General features: G+C 33.7%; 1 protein-coding gene, 1 long non-coding RNA gene and 1 pseudogene across 4 annotated transcripts; 2 read left to right on the top strand and 1 right to left on the bottom strand.

Moving 5' to 3' along the window:
* Positions 1 to 531: 531 nt before the first annotated feature.
* LOC147550498 (uncharacterized) lies at positions 532 to 2,803 on the bottom strand. Of its 2 annotated transcripts, none has more exons than XR_015238936.1 (4): positions 2,518 to 2,803; positions 1,442 to 1,529; positions 1,077 to 1,287; positions 532 to 911 (listed from the first exon to the last, which is right to left on the bottom strand). It is a non-coding gene; the product is annotated as an uncharacterized LOC147550498 (long non-coding RNA). The 2 variants fall into 2 exon arrangements; XR_015238937.1 differs by having other exon boundaries at positions 1,442 to 1,538; positions 2,518 to 2,798.
* Positions 2,804 to 9,387: 6,584 nt separating this feature from the next.
* Positions 9,388 to 13,324, top strand: LOC147550499 (monogalactosyldiacylglycerol synthase 2, chloroplastic-like). The gene is made up of 8 exons (XM_086665259.1): positions 9,388 to 10,044; positions 10,315 to 10,487; positions 10,857 to 11,018; positions 11,345 to 11,486; positions 11,605 to 11,829; positions 11,960 to 12,022; positions 12,151 to 12,225; positions 12,800 to 13,324. The coding sequence occupies exons 1-8, from the start codon at positions 9,751 to 9,753 to the stop codon at positions 13,079 to 13,081; spliced, it is 1,416 nt and encodes a 471-aa protein (XP_086521385.1). The 5' UTR covers positions 9,388 to 9,750; the 3' UTR covers positions 13,082 to 13,324.
* Positions 13,325 to 14,008: 684 nt separating this feature from the next.
* Positions 14,009 to 15,751, top strand: LOC147550500 (putative CCR4-associated factor 1 homolog 6 pseudogene; annotated as a pseudogene). Its single transcript, XR_015236721.1, has one exon. The product of XR_015236721.1 is annotated as a putative CCR4-associated factor 1 homolog 6 pseudogene (transcript).
* Positions 15,752 to 18,155: the final 2,404 nt, after the last annotated feature.

Here is an 18,155-nt window from a genome sequence, read left to right on the forward strand (position 1 = left end):
ACGGTGTTTTTTTCCTTTACGTTTTTATGCAAACGTGTTTGCAACAATCTGTTGTGCAAACGTGTTTGCAACAATCTGTTGTGCAAACGTGTTTGCAACAATCTGTTGTGCAAACGTGTTTGCAACAATCTGTTCTGCAAACGTGTTTGCATAATGTAAACTGCAAACTGTGTTTGCAAAATGTAAACTGCAAACTGTGTTTGCAAAATATAGTTTGCAAACTGTGTTTGCAAAATGTAGATTGCAAACATGATTTGCAAGCTTTGAATAATATAATCTTCAGTTGCATGTCTTGCAACCCAAAGAGGGAGGGAGAGAGAGATGGGAAAAGAAGAATTCCTACTAGATGGCTTAAACGACGAATCCCTTCTCCCATTAATGCATACAACTAAAAATCTGAAAGTAAATAATTCGTTTAAAAACATCAAGAGTATTTCCAAGATGATCCTCTGGCTAATAAATTTCATTTAGGAGTAGCTTACTTTCCTCCTTTAGCCTTTATTATGATCACTAAATAGAACAAGATAACAGTAACAAATAACTGAAAACCCATACACACAAAATTATTCAAAATCTTAATTAAAACAACAACTGTTATTTTACAAGATATTGAAAAAATATCAAATGAAGTTGAAAGTGCATCATCCTTCAACACATCCTCCCAGTTCCGAGAAAATAAGAACAATAACCCAAAACAAAGAAATTAAGATGTCTCTTGTGTGAAATCGCCATATAACCTGAATGAACATCGCCATTGCAGGACTTAGCTCCATTTTTCCTAGTTTTTTCTAGGTCAGATAAAATCAAACTCACAAGATCCGGCCTTTCCTTAATGTTACTCCAAGCATTACACATCCAATCTTGTGAACGTCATAAGTCGCGGGAACTAAATGTGGAAAATCGCCCTTCACCTGCAAGATCAAAAGAATGCTCAAATTTAAACAAAGTACATAGTAGCAGAACAACATAAAGGCATTTACTTATCTCCTAATAGGTTTGAAAATAAAGCTTTCATTTCATCAAGCTTCAGTAATCCAAGTGTTACTTGAAATGTAACCATGGTCATTCATCCTTACCTATTAAGTAGATGTGAAATCTTTCATCATCTGGTTCTTGAGAAACCACAATGTCTTCCCACCATCCATCATTCCACCATGCATCCACAAGGGAGCCAACTTTAACAAGACCCAATAATGTTTTTGATGGATCAGGACGAATAGTTGTTCTCCCACACAAACGGACACCCAATTTGTCAGGCATCGCAATCCTCAACGCTGGAATCCATTCCTGCATCATTGAACAACACATATTTAATCAAAACTGTATTAATAACAATGTATATAATCAATTATTCAGAACGATACCCAAACAATGTTGGATCAAGCATATGTTTGAACCATTGCATAAAAGTTAATACTGTTATAGATAGTAGAAATTTTACCTCCAAATTTTTGGTTTCATCTAATGCATCTTTTAAACCTTGGTACTGCACCTTCACCTTGTCTTTGTGTCGCTTGAGAACCACGCCTCTAAACCAACTTAAAACTCATTAAGGTAGATAACAAACACACAACATCCATCTTACATACTAATTATGAAATGCTTGTCGATTAAACGATAAAAGTTGGGGCTAACTTGGTAGTGACATATATCTATTCCTCAATCACTTGGCGTATTTTCTTTCCGCAACAACACCCGCACATAAATCCAGTTTTCTCTAATAGTAATTTAGTACTCACATTATTTTTTTCTTAACCGTCAATTGCAACTGCAGAACGAATTGATTCCCACAAGACATCAAGACCCTTCGAGCACGAGTTCTTGCTTGAACAATTACAATGCTCTAGTTGATGGTGAACAAATTTGATGTTATAACTATGAAGATATTGGCACATTGATCTTGATGTGAAAATATTCAAAACTAATCGACTAAAATTCAGACGAGTTCTTGATCTAAAAGTTATCAAACTACCACTAACCAGACCTAGGAAAATCAGATTCTTCAGTACCTAGAACCAGTTATCACAAATTCGTACCAGTAAGGATTTAAATTCCTAAAATACCTAGTTTTTGACATACATTTATTCTTTGGATTAGGTTAGATCTTTCCTTGTTTATCATTCTCCATGCAAATACAATATGATACTTTCAGTTTAATCAAATCAGTAAAACACAATTTCGTCAAACATCAATCTGTAATACTCTGATTAGCCCAAGCACTACTTCAAATCTAAATAATCGAACCCAATTTTCACCCAGAACCAATTAAAACAAACAGTAAATATGACCCTAAACTAAAAATTAATAATCCAAGAGAAAGTTGCAAACTTCAAATACCACAAAGTGAATACATAAGAACCTAGAAACCAAAAACCCTAATATATCAAGAGACGAATCATTTAAAGAAAACCCTAAAAATTGTGTGCATACTAATTTTAATTTATAGATCATACTAACAATCTAATTTTAGAAAGTTCAAAGCAAGAAAGATGGATAAGCATAAAATAAGAAAAATACCTGATCCAAGGATGGATTTGATATTATCACCGGCTGGGGTTGTGTTTCCCCCAAAGCGCGAGCAAGTAAGAGGCAATAACTTTCGTTTCTGCTAAAATCAATTAGAAAAACAAAATTCTTAGTCTCTGAACTACAGAAATTAGGGTTTCAGCATGCTTATATTAACCCTGCTAAACAAATTGAAAAACAAAAATCGTTCACGCGAAGATGATGATGACAATCAGGAACTAATAGAAAGAAGGAAGAAGAACCACGGAGAAGAAGAAAAACGCCCACAAAACTGGTCAGTTTCGTGAGAGAAAGGGGCTTTTATGGATAAGGGTATTTTGGGAATCAAAATATTAAAAAATGACCTGAATGATAATTTCTGATATTATTTTAGACTTGATATATCATTAGGGATAATATTTTGACAAGTTTTAGTTAATAAAGAAATATACTTGTTTTTTTAGCTATTATGAAATCTTTTACTACCTAAATAGTCATTTTCTATAATCGCAGTTACCATGATAGGCCATTTTCATTGTCATATACCTTTTTTAAACTAAATCAAACGGCATCTTCAATGGTAAAACTCTGATACTTCAATATTGTTACATGTTGTCGCTGCAAAAGATTGTTTCATCTTTCCTATTGTAGAAGTTGGAGATAGCTAAATCTTTGATAAGCTACATTTTTTTTTTTTGAACTAAATAGTACCTTTTTTTTTGTTGAGGAACCTAAATAGTACCTTGAGAAGGTTGTGCTATGAGTTGATGGTTCCAAAAATATCTGCTTAGAATTCGTAAAGGTGCCTTAAACATAAGACAGTGTTAGGGAATGGAGCGAGCAATGAGATCAACCTGGTGGGGGAAATTGCAGAATCGTGTGAATATTGTACCATTAATGACTACTACAAAAAGGATAGACTTGTATCTATAGTACAAAACCATAAGAGTTGTTGTTGATAGTCTCCATAAAAACAACAATTGGTAAAAAGCCAATCCCTCTCTAATATTACTAGTAAAAGAAAAATAACATACGTATATGCATTACCTTAGCCTAAAAAGAATGGTAGTTTGGTGGTTGTTGATTCACTTGAGACATAAATAGTCATATAGTCAATTCCTTTAATTTTCTATTTTGTTCCGTTGGAGAAAGTAATTTAAAATAATATGAATGTAACTATTCATTGGCGATGGTCAATCAATTGTATTTACTTTCGAAATTGTTTACTCCAAAACTAATGAACCCAAATTTTTCTTACTGTTTTAATTTATAATCGGCTCGGTCTAACGTAAAAAAAATTGACTTCGTCTTTGATATAATGTACATTTATTACACTCTACACTTTATATGTATGTGTGTTAATTAAATTTTTTTGTTGGTATATATCTTTTTGTTTGGTATATGAATTGTGAATTGTAATTTTTTTGTTTAGCGTATAACTTTGTTTCCTTGGGTTTAAATCCTAGATCCATCCGTCCATGTCATTAAGATTTGTTTGTTGTTTTGTATTAATGTATTTATTTAAACATGGCGCAATATGGATTGTAACCACCGTAAAACACAAAAAGGGACATTTTTGTTTTCAAAAAAAAAAAAAAAAAAAAAAATCCATTCAATACTGTACCCTTTTCTTTTGTTGCAAGTGGTCCTATACCTTTCTGAAGTTAAATAAATTAATATCATTAATGTAATGAGAGTGATATAACATCTACCTTCGTATGAGGATCTTACCCAAAAACGACAATTATAGACTTGGTCTTCTGCCAGTTCATCACAATCATGTTAGTGAGACCCACATAACATGAAAGTATAGTTTATGATTTGACCCATTGGGTCGGTGGGTCCTATTTTTTTTTTTTTCTGTTGAAACTATTCATTATATTAAGAATTTAAAAAGTTAAAAGCAAAGGAACATCTTTCTACGTCTTCGTTCTATGCTTCTTTCTAGCCCACTTTGCTAGTTTGTATGCCTGCGAGTTTGAGCTCCTTCCTGTGTATTTGAATCGGACTATCTCGATTTTGTTTCTGATCTCTTGAATTCTTCGTATATGTATCATCGATTGCCACTGAACTGCGTGTCTCCTGTTATTTATGTTGCTGATTAAGTTAAGGTGGTCACTCTCTATTATAATGTAACTGTAGTTGTGTTCTTCCACCCATAATATGTCGTTTAGGATAGCTATAGCTTCACTTTCTTCACTATTCCTTACCCTGGATGTTGTGGCGTGAGCTTCTATGAATTTAGATTCTGCGTTGTGTATTATTAGGCTTGTTCCAATGATGGATTCAATATTCGTAAATGAAGCGTCTACATTAATTTTGAGGAAGGGTGTATCTGGGGGTGTCCATTTTCTTGACTTTGTCGGGTTGTTTTTATTTTCCTTTTGAGCGTTTTTCGAAAAAGCTGTTATCATGTTGATCATTGTGCTTAGAGTATTAATTTTGTGTTGAAAGCAATGGTCACATCGTGTTTTCCAGATGATCCAAAGAATAGTGGCATAATGGATGTTATTTGATGTGTAGCATTGTTGTGACTGTTGTTGCCAAGAGAAAATCCATTCCGCTACTAATGTTATATTTTCGGATATAATATTAAAATTGGTCATATTCAGTTTCACACAGTATTGATTGATTGATGCACAAATTTATCAAAAACAAATGTCTATTTGTGATTGCAGTTCAACTTTTATAGATAGGATCAATGAAAATTACTCGTATTATATAACATGGAAATACGACCTTAATATTCTCAGATACAGACAATTCTACCAAAATTTAAAATAGAAAAAAAAGTTAGAAAATTAAATTTAAGAGAATTTAGTAAAAGCACAAAAATGTTATTGTGTAAATTTAAAGACAAGTTTGAAAAACATTATCTCAAACTTCAAAAAATAAATTAATGAAATGTATCCCAACCATTCAAGATAAAGCTATATTCCCCAAACTTAATAGGGTAAACATTAGATTCATAAACAATTAGATATTTAAGAAAAAAATATCAATCATTACCCAAATATGTGCAGTTTCAGATGAAAATATTTCAAAAATAAAAACTCATAATAAACGTGGTTTTTTCTCAGCATACTTTTATCGCTTTTAAATTTTGTGAAATCTCGTATTTCATCACATAATGCATTATGAAGTATTGTAATCTATATAACAAAATAGAAAGGAAAAGATTGATTAGGACAAACATCTTTTTTCAAATATGAATATTATTTAGGAGTTGTGATTCATTTGCCGTATAATCCTTTAATCTTTAAGATAAACTTGATTTTAATAATTTGAGGGAATAAGAGATCTCCAATGGGACACTCAAACTCTAAACTTAAAGTGTCACTTAAGATTTATAGAAATTTTGTTAAAATATCTACTCCAATGGGACACTCAACTAGACACTCTGTGATGATGTGCAACATTTATTAATAGAGAACTCTCAAGAGAGACACTAAAAAATCAGAATGTCTCCTTGAGACTCTCTAAGTATCACTTTAGAATTCTAACCAATAGAAATCTCTTACTTTTTATCTATTGAATTGAAGAGTGACTCACATGTGCATTAAAAAGCAGAGTTGTTTTAGAGATTTTTCACTGAAGACAGGGGGGTTGTCAATCAAGATTTTGGTTCACATTCGTAAACTTCATGTCCATGTACATTTTCATTAACAATTGAGAGTCCACGGACTTTTATTAATTCTCATTATGATTTCAATGACATCTATATTGACATTGTATAATTCTGCAAGGATTCTCAATGTCAATTTTCGTTGACATTGTATGGAGTTTCATGGATTTCATGTCTATGAAAGTGTAACATACTGTGATAAATAGATTAATAACCAATATGATATTATTATATATATATATATATCATATCATATAAAATATATTACTATAATATCATTTTTTATTTTTTTACAGGGACACTACGAGCATTACATCAATATAGTGTGGATACATCATGAAAAAAATACATTAATTAACTACCATCACTAAATACATCTTGGACTTTAAAGGTCATACAAAAACCTTTAAGATCATCATGGGAGCATGGAAGCTCAATTCTACCATTCAATGTCCACTAAATCATCGACCGAGGTCGAGCCGATCAAATCGTCAACCGACTTCGTTAAGTTCGGTTCAATTTGATTCGGTTGAGTTTGGTCGGTCGGCCTGGCCGATTTCAATTAACCAAATGAAGTATAAGAAAAAAAACTTTGAGAATAATGTATATTAAATTTAAAAGTGAAATAGATTTTGGAAAATATCAAAATACTTTTGAAATATCAGTAAAAATATGTCATTTTAATTATAAATTAAAGTAGAAGCCATCGAAATGTCAATGAAAGTCTCTTACTTTTTTGTTGACAAATTTGACTCTCTTTTTAGACTAGAATCCACCAAAATATCAATGAATGTCCAAGTCTACCAGAGTCAATGGATTTGCGAATGCCGCTGACGTTTGCGAATTTTAAAATGTCTGTAGTTGAATGTCAGTAACAATCACAGACTTTAAAAAGTTTGTAACTGAATGCCACTGACAATCACAGACTTTGAAATGTCTGTTAGTGAATGTCACTGACATTTGAAGACTTGGAATGTCATGCAAAGTCATCAGGGCAGGGCGTGGGTGAGGGGATGCGATCGGTGCCTTCGCACCGGACCCCCTCTTCCCAAGGGTCCCATATCTAGAAAATCAAATTGAGCAACGAACTTATAATTTAAAGGGAAATATAAAACGTGTTATCATGTTAGCTCAGTTGGCTCGTGCATTGGCTCGTGCTATCAAGGTCACGGGTTTGAGTTTGTTTGGCTACAATTTAGGTTTTTTTTCTTTGTTTTTTCCATTTTATGGGACAACAAGACTTGATCTGGGCTATGATGTTATAAGGCCCAACGTTATCATTCTGTAGCCCCCAACATAGACATTTAGGTAAATACTAGTAGGTTGGTTCCACCATGACTCTAGACAAAATGTCATTATTATTTCATAAACATGTTTATTTAGACGAGTTAGATGCCGATAATAAAACTAAAAGAACAAAACTAGATATATAAAGCTTCAAAGTTTTTCTTCCTCTCCTTCCTGTCATCTTTCTTTTTCTTACACGCCTCCTTTCTTTACTGGAGGACCCCTAAATCTTAAATTAAGTCTAGTAACAAGAAAATGTAATTAAAATGATTCAAAAAATGAATTGTAGCTTAGTTGGAAAATATTTTGCACAACAAGCATAAGGTCACAAGTTCGATACACTCCCTTTATCAAATTTTTTTTGTTTATTATCTCAATTCATTATCCCCTCGAAGTATTAATAGTAACAACAACTATTAATTGTAGATAAATCACTAGTTTTAATTAAAGCGTAATTGTGAAGTATGCTATTTAGTGTTAATTTTTTTTCATAGAATAAATTTAGCTCGATGTGTGAGATTTTTTGCTTAAACAAAGTTTTCGGAGAAAAAAAATAGACAACTTAGATTCATTTGAGATAAGAAAAAGTTTCTAGCTTAATTTTGGATTTTTGCTAAATGCATTATGTTTGAAAAAAAAATTCGGGGTTTTAACGTTATCAAAGAAAGGGCCCTCAATATTTTTTCGCACCGGGCCCCCGAACTCTCAGCCCGCCACTGATTAAGTCATTACTGGCTACCCCCTCCAAACAAAAATTAGAGTGTCTCTATATTGACACTTAGAGCATATCCAATGCAACACTCAACTTCAAAAACTCAAACTGACACCTAGGATTACTTGAGTTTTTAACAAAAATTATTCTCCAATGCAACACTCAACTTAAATCCCAATATGACGTGACAACAATAAATGTAATGTTGAGATACTTAAAAGAAAACTCAATTGTTGAATACTTGAAAAGGTGAAGGGATGGGAACGGATATTATTAATGTTACTTTGTGATTGGTTTAGATTGACGAACTTGTTAGTTTATTTATATCATTGCATCGGCCATTATCTGCATGATATTTTATATAGAATTTTCACAAAAAAATATTTCTCTCGTGATTGAAAAGATAATATTCGATTTTAAGATTTTATTTCTCTTTAGGTATCTCCTAATTTACAACACCTTATGAACTACTATGAAATATAATTAGTTGTTCATAATATGTTATTTCTATGAGTAATTTCTTCTTATGACAACTAAAAATATTAGAAAGACAAAAACGTCACTTTACGTGCATGAATTTTCTTCCAAGTTATTATTCTACGTGGGCTAACGGCTCATAAACGAACCCAGAATAAATTTAAACACAACAACCCCATAAAATGTTTTATTTTCTTTCAGTGAATATGTTTTAATTGTTTATGGTGAATTAGCTAAGACAGAGACGAACTTAAGGTGAATTTTACTACCAGAAAATACCTCTGCTAAGCAATTGAAATAAAACGAACTATTGTTTCATGAATGACCCTCCTTTCGTTGAATAATACTCATTGTCTCTATATTATTCTTAAGGAAACATAGTGTTGTATTGAGATTAATTTTTTTTTCGTCCAACAAGCTAAAAATTTTATACCTCTACTCAGCAACATTCAGTTCTCCTACATTGTCGGAATCCACAATAAAGCAGCAAACAAACTCGCGAAATACTTTCGGATAACTCAAAACAATAGATTCTGAAAATATATTTCCAAACTTATTTCTATTATATAATGTAATCGTGCTAGTAAATTTTCCAACAAAAAAAAATTAATTTATGGGTTTATAAAAGTATTGTATGGGCATATTGTCCCCCAAGATGCCCTAAAGATGGCACAATATGAAAGTGTTTAATATCAAATGACATACTGCTGAAAGATGCGGATGTCATAAGAATATTCGAAATTGTCCTATTCTCAAATACCAAAGAATGCTATAATAAACCAGCGAATAAATTCTTCCAACAATTCCACCGAATTAATATTATAGGCCAGCTCGGTCACTCTCTCTCTCTCTCTCTCCCTCTCTCCCTCTCTCCCTCTCTCTAAAAACTACTAACGGCCATTCACATATTCTTGTCCAGTTGTCGCGCTCCACCGTGCATTTCTCTCCGTTTACCCTTCCTTCCTTCTTCTCTAACCCCCCCACCCAACAATATACACACACAGACCAACACACTCTTTCTCTCTCTAACTTTTTTACCCATCTCCTTGGCTTTTGCCAGGAGGTTGGTTTCTCCCCGGCGGCAAACTTCTAAGAGATTCAACCCTCCATTTTTAACAAGTGGGTATATCACTATAAAATCTCCATGGTTACATCAGTGGCTTCCCCGAGGAAATCAATAAGAGATGCAGTTTTTGAGAGTGTTGGTTATTTTAATAACCATCATCATCATCATCATCACCCAAAGAGATGCTCATATGGAGGGGTTTCAGATGATGATGATTATGATGATGGATCGACCACGGTTGAGTTGACTCAAATTGGAGCTGAAACTACAAAAAACGTTTTGATTTTGATGAGTGATACTGGTGGTGGTCATCGTGCTTCAGCTGAAGCTATTCGTGATGCTTTTAAATTAGAATTTGGGGATGAATATAGGGTATGTGAACTTTATTTTAAATTCTGAATTCTGGGTTTTGATTTATTTTTCCTAATTTCATTTGGGTTTTTGTTTGTTTTTAGTTTAGTTATGAAATTGTGTTCTGTTTCTAGAGTTTATTTTTAGGGTTCCTTTGATTTTGGGTGTTCCTTGTTATTTTTTGCTTTAGAATTTTATATTGTCTTTCTAGTTTATTATGGTTAAGATCCCATAAAATATGAACAATTCTGTTTATTTATGTATTTGCATATTTGGGTTGTTCGATTTTAGGTCTTTGTGAAGGATGTATGGAAAGAATATACAGGTTGGCCATTGAATGACATGGAGAGTCAATACAAATTCATGGTGAAACATGTTCAACTTTGGAAAGTTGCATTTCATAGTACTTCCCCTCGTTGGATTCACTGTGTTTATCTTGCCGCCATTGCCGCCTTTTACGCCAAGTACGTTTTTGTTTCAAGTCTTTCACTATCTAGTTAGCCCAAAATCGTAACTGTCTCTAATCTTGCTTTTGGTTATTGTGCAAATTCAAAACTTTTGAGATTCTCTCATTTGTGATCCGTGACCAAAATTAATTGTTTCCGCAATTAGTTTATGTAATTCTATTATGTCATAACGATGTATGTCTAATCTTGCTTTTCAATTGTGAGTTCAAATTATATTGCTTCTGCCCTCGATCATATTGTGGTTGAAATTCAATCTTAGTTCAAGTGTTTTAAACGGTTTATGAAGGAAACTTGAGTGGTATAATATTATAGAGCATTGAATATGTTAGCAAATTACTAACTTTTTACATGAATGTGTAACTACAGAGAGGTTGAAGCTGGTCTAATGGAGTATAAACCAGACATTATAATCAGCGTTCATCCTCTTATGCAACATATTCCTTTGTGGGTGCTTAAATGGCAAGGACTTCAGAAGAAAGTAGTATTTGTTACTGTAATTACAGACCTCAATACCTGTCACCGAACATGGTGAGTCGGTAGCTTTTAAAGTTCTGTTTTTAGCATTCTCATGGTTCAAAATTCGGATGGTTTGATAGGACAGGGAAAAAAAACTATCTTATTGTTATTTTCTTTTTATGGATATAGTGTTTGCAGGTACTTTGAGATGTTTTGGTTGGAAACAAAAGAGCTTTTGTTCTTGATAGATATTACGTGGTTTACGACTTTGTGATTCATTTTCTTGAACCTAGATCCCAAACCCGGCCTGATTTTTAGCCCAATATATAAGATTTGTTGACACATAAGGGAAATAGATTAGCGAGGGCTTTAACATGAGAAGTCTCTTTTTCGTTCAGGTTCAACACCGGTGTCAACAGATGCTACTGCCCCTCAGAGGAGGTAGCCAAGAGAGCTCTACTTGATGGATTAGAATCTTCTCAGATTCGTGTTTTTGGCTTGCCAGTTCGGCCCTCTTTTTGTCGGGCGATTCTTTCTAAGGTTAGATTTAAGATCGATAGGTATATATGTAAACGACACCAATTGTGCATAGGTCCTCTAATGCAAGGAAAAATGTTTTTTTATATTGGTAGTATATTCGACTTCTTTCATTGTACAGGATCAGATACGGAAGGAACTCGAGATGGACGCTGACTTGCCTGCAGTTTTGTTGATGGGAGGCGGTGAAGGAATGGGCCCTGTTAAGAAAACTGCAAAGGCTCTCGGGGAATCTCTCTTTGACAAAGAAAGTGGTCGTCCAATTGGTCAAATCGTTATCATCTGTGGTCGTAACAAAATGTTAGCATCTACTCTTGAATCAATCGAATGGAAAGTCCCTGTGAAGGTGATTCGCTTGCTTCTTTAATTTTTCTTAAACGGGAAACCAGTTATTTTTTACTTTAACCAGTCAAATTATTAAAAGACTTTCTTCATTTCGTCAAGAATCAATTTAAATTTTATATTTCTTGTTGTAGATAAGAGGATTTGAGACTCAAATGGAGAAATGGATGGGAGCTTGTGACTGCATTATTACCAAAGTAGGTCCCTAAAGTTTTGTCTGTCTTGTTGATAATGTTTTTTCTCTATATTCAAGACTTTTGATGTCTTGAATCTTCATAATGTTTTTCTCTAATTCACGGATTCACGACACTTTTGATGTTTGTAGGCTGGACCAGGTACTATAGCCGAGGCTCTTATAAGGGGTCTTCCTATCATCCTCAATGATTTTATCCCTGGACAGGTAAATTTATTTACAGTTCCATATCAGCCTTTTTAGTTGAGATTTATATACTCTAGACGCTGATGTCGAATTGGTTGTTCCTGTAAAAAACCTGTTTTTATAACCATTGCATTCTGTTCTCTTGTTGCAATCCATCAACATAGAACTGCAAAACGAAACTCTTATGTGCACTAGCGCCTAAAATGACAACATTTAGGTGGTGTTGCTTTATTCTACAAATCCGACTATTATGAGTCTGACTTGTCTGAATCTAAGTTTTTTTGGGTTTGACTTGTTTCAATCAGGGGCACAATAGCCATTTTAGGTTAATTCAGAAAATGAGCTCATACTTCAACCTTATTTTAAGTTGGAGTCAAATGGACCAAAATCAGCTAGACGAGTCAGACACACAAGTCAAATACAAAAAACAAACATTTTGAAATCTGATTCAACTCAATTTAAATCTCGAGTGGGATTTCAGATCTGAATTTAAAACATAAAAAACGAAACACGACCTTAGAATGATCTTAGTTTTTACTTACTTTTTCTTGTTGTTCTTGAATTCATCAAAAAAGAATATTTGGTTTTCTTCCAGGAGAGGGGGAACGTCCCCTATGTTGTAGATAACGGTGCAGGAGTTTTCTTCCGAAGTCCAAAAGAAACAGCAGTACTAGTCGCCGAATGGTTCAGCACAAAATCAGAAGAACTGAAGAAAATGTCAGAAAATGCACTTAAACTAGCACAACCAGAAGCAGTTTTTAACATCGTTCGAGATATAAACGATCTAGCATGTCAACGTGAACCTATTGCAACCATACCTTATTCTTTGACTTCCTCATTCACATCAATTCCCTCGTGTTCATCCTATCCGATCTAATTCAAAGCAACCACTGCCGTAACCGAAGCTCAACTAGTATGGTTTTTTCCCCTTTTTTTTGATGGCTGATTCGATTAGTATGGTCCTTTTTTTTCCTTTTTTTTTGTTATATGTAGTGTATTCTTTGGCCTTATCAATTGGTTGGATTGCTTAATAAATCTTGTAAAAATGAATTCTTTGAAGTTGTATAGTGTATTAGTGAGTAATTGATTGCTTAATAAAGTTTAGTAGGTAAATATGAAACTTTAGGTCTATACAATCATTATCAGCCAACAAGGGATGATCGAAAGGTCTAATTATTTGATATATTGAAGATTAACCAAACCAGTTTGAGGAGTGCAAGATTGGGCATATATAGAGAAGTTTATCAAACGACAAATTAAATTGTTTACCGTTGCATCAAGATGAACTACCACAAAACTTAATAACATAGGGGTTAAACCGTTTGGATTTGGTTCGACCGCTCGACTTAGGATGTCGCCTAAGTTAAACTAATCATTAAAGAGGCATAAAGTCTGACAACAAAGAGTCTAAAGCCCGATAATATCTACTTTATTTATTGTCTAAATTACATTGGATAAATCTGGGTGATAAACTGCTTCCACCGAGACTCGATCCCACGACCTCATGGGCTTAAGAGGGGTGTCCAACCGTTACACCAAAGGGTGGTGGACCGGATTTCCTTTTGTTGTTGCAAGGGGGTCAGATTCATTAATCTGCTGAAAAATACGAAAAAAAAAAAGAAAAAGAAAAAAATCATTAATAGTAATAAAATGAAACAAATAAGTTTGGTCAATATGAATTGAAAAGGTCCGAGGATCATCTAAAAAGATATCCAAAAGCATAGGGGTTAATTTTGAAATACTGGATAAGATTCTGATTCTTATAGTAGTATAAGTATTACATAAACCCTGGAATTTCGTCGTCTTCAGATTTCTCTTCCATTTCTCCAAGAACCAAGAAAGAAAATTCTGTTATCGCGAGCTCACAGTAATGTGACTGAAACCCTAGTTTCTGAGAGAGATTTCACGACGACAATTCAAGGCAGTTCAGTTCAGGTGAGATCTCTCTCTCTCTCTCGCTATATCCAGTTTTCTCTCTCTTCGATTACAGTTAATAAGGTGGTAGGGTTTTTGAAGATCGACGACTTAAAGAAAGAAAGAAAGATCAGCTAGTACAATTTTATTAGGTTAAAATTTAGTTACGAAATTCTTTCTTTGATTACCTGTTAATAATCAGTTCTTGTTCTTTAATCCATTCTTTAAGAATGGCGAGTTCGAGTCAACAACCTAGAGTCAGAGCGACTGAATTCAGAGAAGTATGGAGTGATAATCTTGAATATGAAATCAAAGAAATTCAAGATATAGTTAATAAGTACCCTTATATAGCTATGGATACCGAATTCCCGGGGACTCTTTATAATGACGATCGACCTGAAGGGGTTACCATCAGTAATCATTGTTACGAAATGTTACATAAAAATGTGAATGGGACGAACCTAATCCAATTAGGGTTAACTTTTTCTAATGAACAAGGAGAACTCCCAATTTGTAAAAAAACAGATAAATACATTGTTTGGCAATTCAATTTTCGTGATTTTGATGTTGATAGAGATAAATCCGTCGAAGCTTCGATCGAATTGTTGACAAGAAGTGGGATTAATTTTCAGAAGAACAAAGAAAAGGGTATCGATGGTGTTAAATTTGCTGAACTTTTAATGCCTTCTGGGATTCTTATGAATGATAGTGTTCAATGGGTAACTTTTGATGGTCGTAATGATATTGGGTATTTGATAAAACTTCTTATTGGCAAGAATCTCCCTGATAATCAAAATGAGTTTCTTGAATTGATCAAGACTTACTTTCCAATTCTTTATGATATCAAGCATTTGATGAAATTCTGTAATCTTCATGGTGGATTAGAATACCTAGCTGATTATTTTAAAGTTGATAGGGTTGGGCCTGGTCATCAAGCTGGTTCAGATAGTTTACTTACTTGTCGTGTATTCAAAATACTTCAAAGAGATAAACTTGGTGGATCAATTGACAAGAATCACTCTGGTGTTGTGCATAAATTAGGTCCTAAATATGATGTACTATATAACAGATGGAAATAATGAACAGAAAGTCCCAAAAATGAAATGGGTATCAAAAGTTTAAGTTTGATTGATCAATTGATGAGAAAGAACAAAACACTCTGGAGTTTTTGTATGGGATTAGGTATTGAAAATTGGTGAATAGAACAACAAATGGAAATAGTGAACAGGGTAGTCTCAAAAATGGATATCATATAAAGTTGTTGAATTTGATATTTTTAGCAGATAGGGATGGATGGGTTTGATGTTAGATTACCATCTCTCTATTTTTTTTTAGTAGTATACATTTGCAGCTTAAAGATTTGTTTCTTCTCTCTCTCTCTGTTTCTCTCTCAAGATGGTGTGTTTGAATTAGAACCCAATTATTGTAGACTTTTGATTGGTCAAAACCTAAGATGGTAGGTAAGATAGTAAAATTTTACTTTCATAGTTTCATGTGTTGGAAGATATTGAGATGTAGAGAAAGAGAGCAAATTGGGGCATTTTTTTGTTGTTGTTGTTAAAGACAGTTGGGGAACTTTCATATCATATGAAAATTTTAAGGTTTTGTGACATGAATGAATTACTTTACCAAATTATCTTCTTTTTTTTTGAAGACTTTACCAAATTAACTGATTCAACTTGTTACTTAGCGTCATCCGAATGAAGTACGACCAAATTACATACTTTTGTGTTGATGAAAGTCCAACAATCCATGTTTCCATGCTTTGCAATGCCCTAAGAGAAGTCCTTCTGAGTTAGTGAAATCGTGTGTTTGGCTTGAAAGAACAAGGAGTGAGATAAGTTTATATTACCGCAATCTCATGAAAATTCTTCATTATTAAATTCCTAAAAAGAGCAACACAAATGTCTTCTAGTTTTAGTCTCGCATTGCCTCTTTAGAGTTAGGAAAGTGTATGGGACTTTATAAAAAGAGAGGATGAAGTGAGATTTTTCAAGTTACGTGCTTACTGTTAATCGCCCGCCCATATTCGAATTACTCGAACTTCTTAATGGGTTTAGGCACGCAATCCGCAAGGTGAATTTATTGCTCGCCTGATTAACCCTAGTATGCATTGTAATTTGGTACCCGACCCGATACTTCGAGTGCTCGTGGGCGCCTGATTCCCGCACCTAACTTGGCCCTTGTTACATCATAAGGATTATTTTTAGGAAACAGTAATAAATACTCTAGGTAAAAACCACTCACAAGTAAAGTTTTAAAATGAGTGGTAGTATGTGTTAAACTTCAAATAAGAGTATTTTCAAGGGGCAGGGAGAAAGTGTGAGGAAATGAGACATCTTTAACACTTTATGATGCCTTTACCCTCTCTCTCCCCTCTCTCTTCTCTGCCCGTGAAAGAGAAGGCGAACCCTTCTTCGGACAGAGATGAGAGAAAAAAGGGAGAGAAGCGAGAGTTGCTTGTAGTGGTGGCGGGTGGTGGTGGGAGAAGGAGAATATAATGACCTTGGTGAATGATAAGAGGTGAGGTGGAGAGATGTATGGAGTAAGTGACTGAAGTGTAAGAGAGAGATAAAATGAATTATTTTGTATAAGTTGTCATTAGGGTAGTTTTGGAAGTAGATGAATAATTTTTTGCCCTTGAGAACAAAAACAAATGGTTAGACATTTGTAGGGTCTAAAAGAGTCTAAAATGCATTGTTTTTTTTTTTGTTGAGAAGAGTCTAAAATGCATTGTTTTTTTTTTTTTGTTGAAAAGAGTCTAAAATGCATTGGTCATCAAAATTGTGTTCACCTTGTGGAAAAGAATTATGTCTACATTGGCCCCCGAAGTATAACCGGGTTACCTTCCAGTCTGACTCAATAAGTCAACGCCAAAATGACTCTCTTTTGTGTCTTTTATGCAATGGGCCACCTATTTCTTTTTGAGAAAATGACTATTTGGGTAGTAAAAAATTTCAAAATAGCTAGAAAAGCCCCAATCTTTTACTATTAGTCATTTTCTATCAAAATATTATGGCTAATTAGAGGTTAGGTTTGAAATAATATTGATAATTACTATTCAGGTCATTTTCTAATGTTTTTGTTCCCAAAATACCCTTTCATATCAAAATTCACTTTCTCTCTAATAAAAATCAGAAATTTTTTAGGGTTCTTCTTCCATGCTTCTTCTCCAAATCTTCTTTATTTTCGAAATCTTCTCTTCTACTTTTTAGGGTTTCTTTAGTTCTTCTCTGATCTTTCTTCTTCATTGATCCTTCTACTTCTTTGATCGTTCTTCTTCTTCTTCTTTTTGCACCACCTGAATTGATCTCGAAATCACGAATGGAATCCGAAATCTCTTATACATCACAGACGAGAAAAATTGAACTCCCGCCTTTTTCTCTAACTTTTCTTATAGAAAAACCCCAAAACATTTGACACAAATCACACTAAAACCAAATACTAGAAATTTTCAATTTCCCTTTCGTCTTCTTCGTTTCCATTTAATTTTAGAGAGAGAAAGTAGTAAACAAATCTAGAGAGAGATTTAACAAAAACCTTCATACTATGTGGAGGTGGAATTCCTGTCTTGTAGGCTACAATATGCAATGTGGAGTTCTCGATCATCAGTGGTAAGGTAACAACTGACTGAATATTGGTTCATGTGTTGTTGAGTACATGTAGGCTACAATATGCAATGTGATTTAAAGCAGCTTTCCCATTCTTATGGGGAGCTGGAGTGTTTCAAGCATTATGAGATGTTACTTGACATCCAAAATGTGTTCAAAGAACCAAGAGGTGGTCTCTTATGTGTTGATGATGTTTGGCTAAGACTAAATGTTTCTTGTCTTGTTTGTTGGAATTCACTATCACCAACACCATTATCTATTCCAATATCTTAACTTGTTCTTTTTTCTTTGTCATGTTTTGTCAGGAATACATTGATTTTTATGTATAGTTCTTGTGGTTGTATGTTAAATGTAAGTTATATGTTTGACGAAATGTCTCTGATAATAGAAGTTTCATAGACTATTATGGTTTCTCATTATTCAAAA

The sequence above is a fragment of the Eschscholzia californica genome, unplaced genomic scaffold (genome assembly GCF_041429995.1).
Source record: "Eschscholzia californica isolate CP2 unplaced genomic scaffold, dmEscCali1.0.p SCAF_3, whole genome shotgun sequence".
Taxonomy (NCBI): domain Eukaryota; kingdom Viridiplantae; phylum Streptophyta; class Magnoliopsida; order Ranunculales; family Papaveraceae; genus Eschscholzia; species Eschscholzia californica.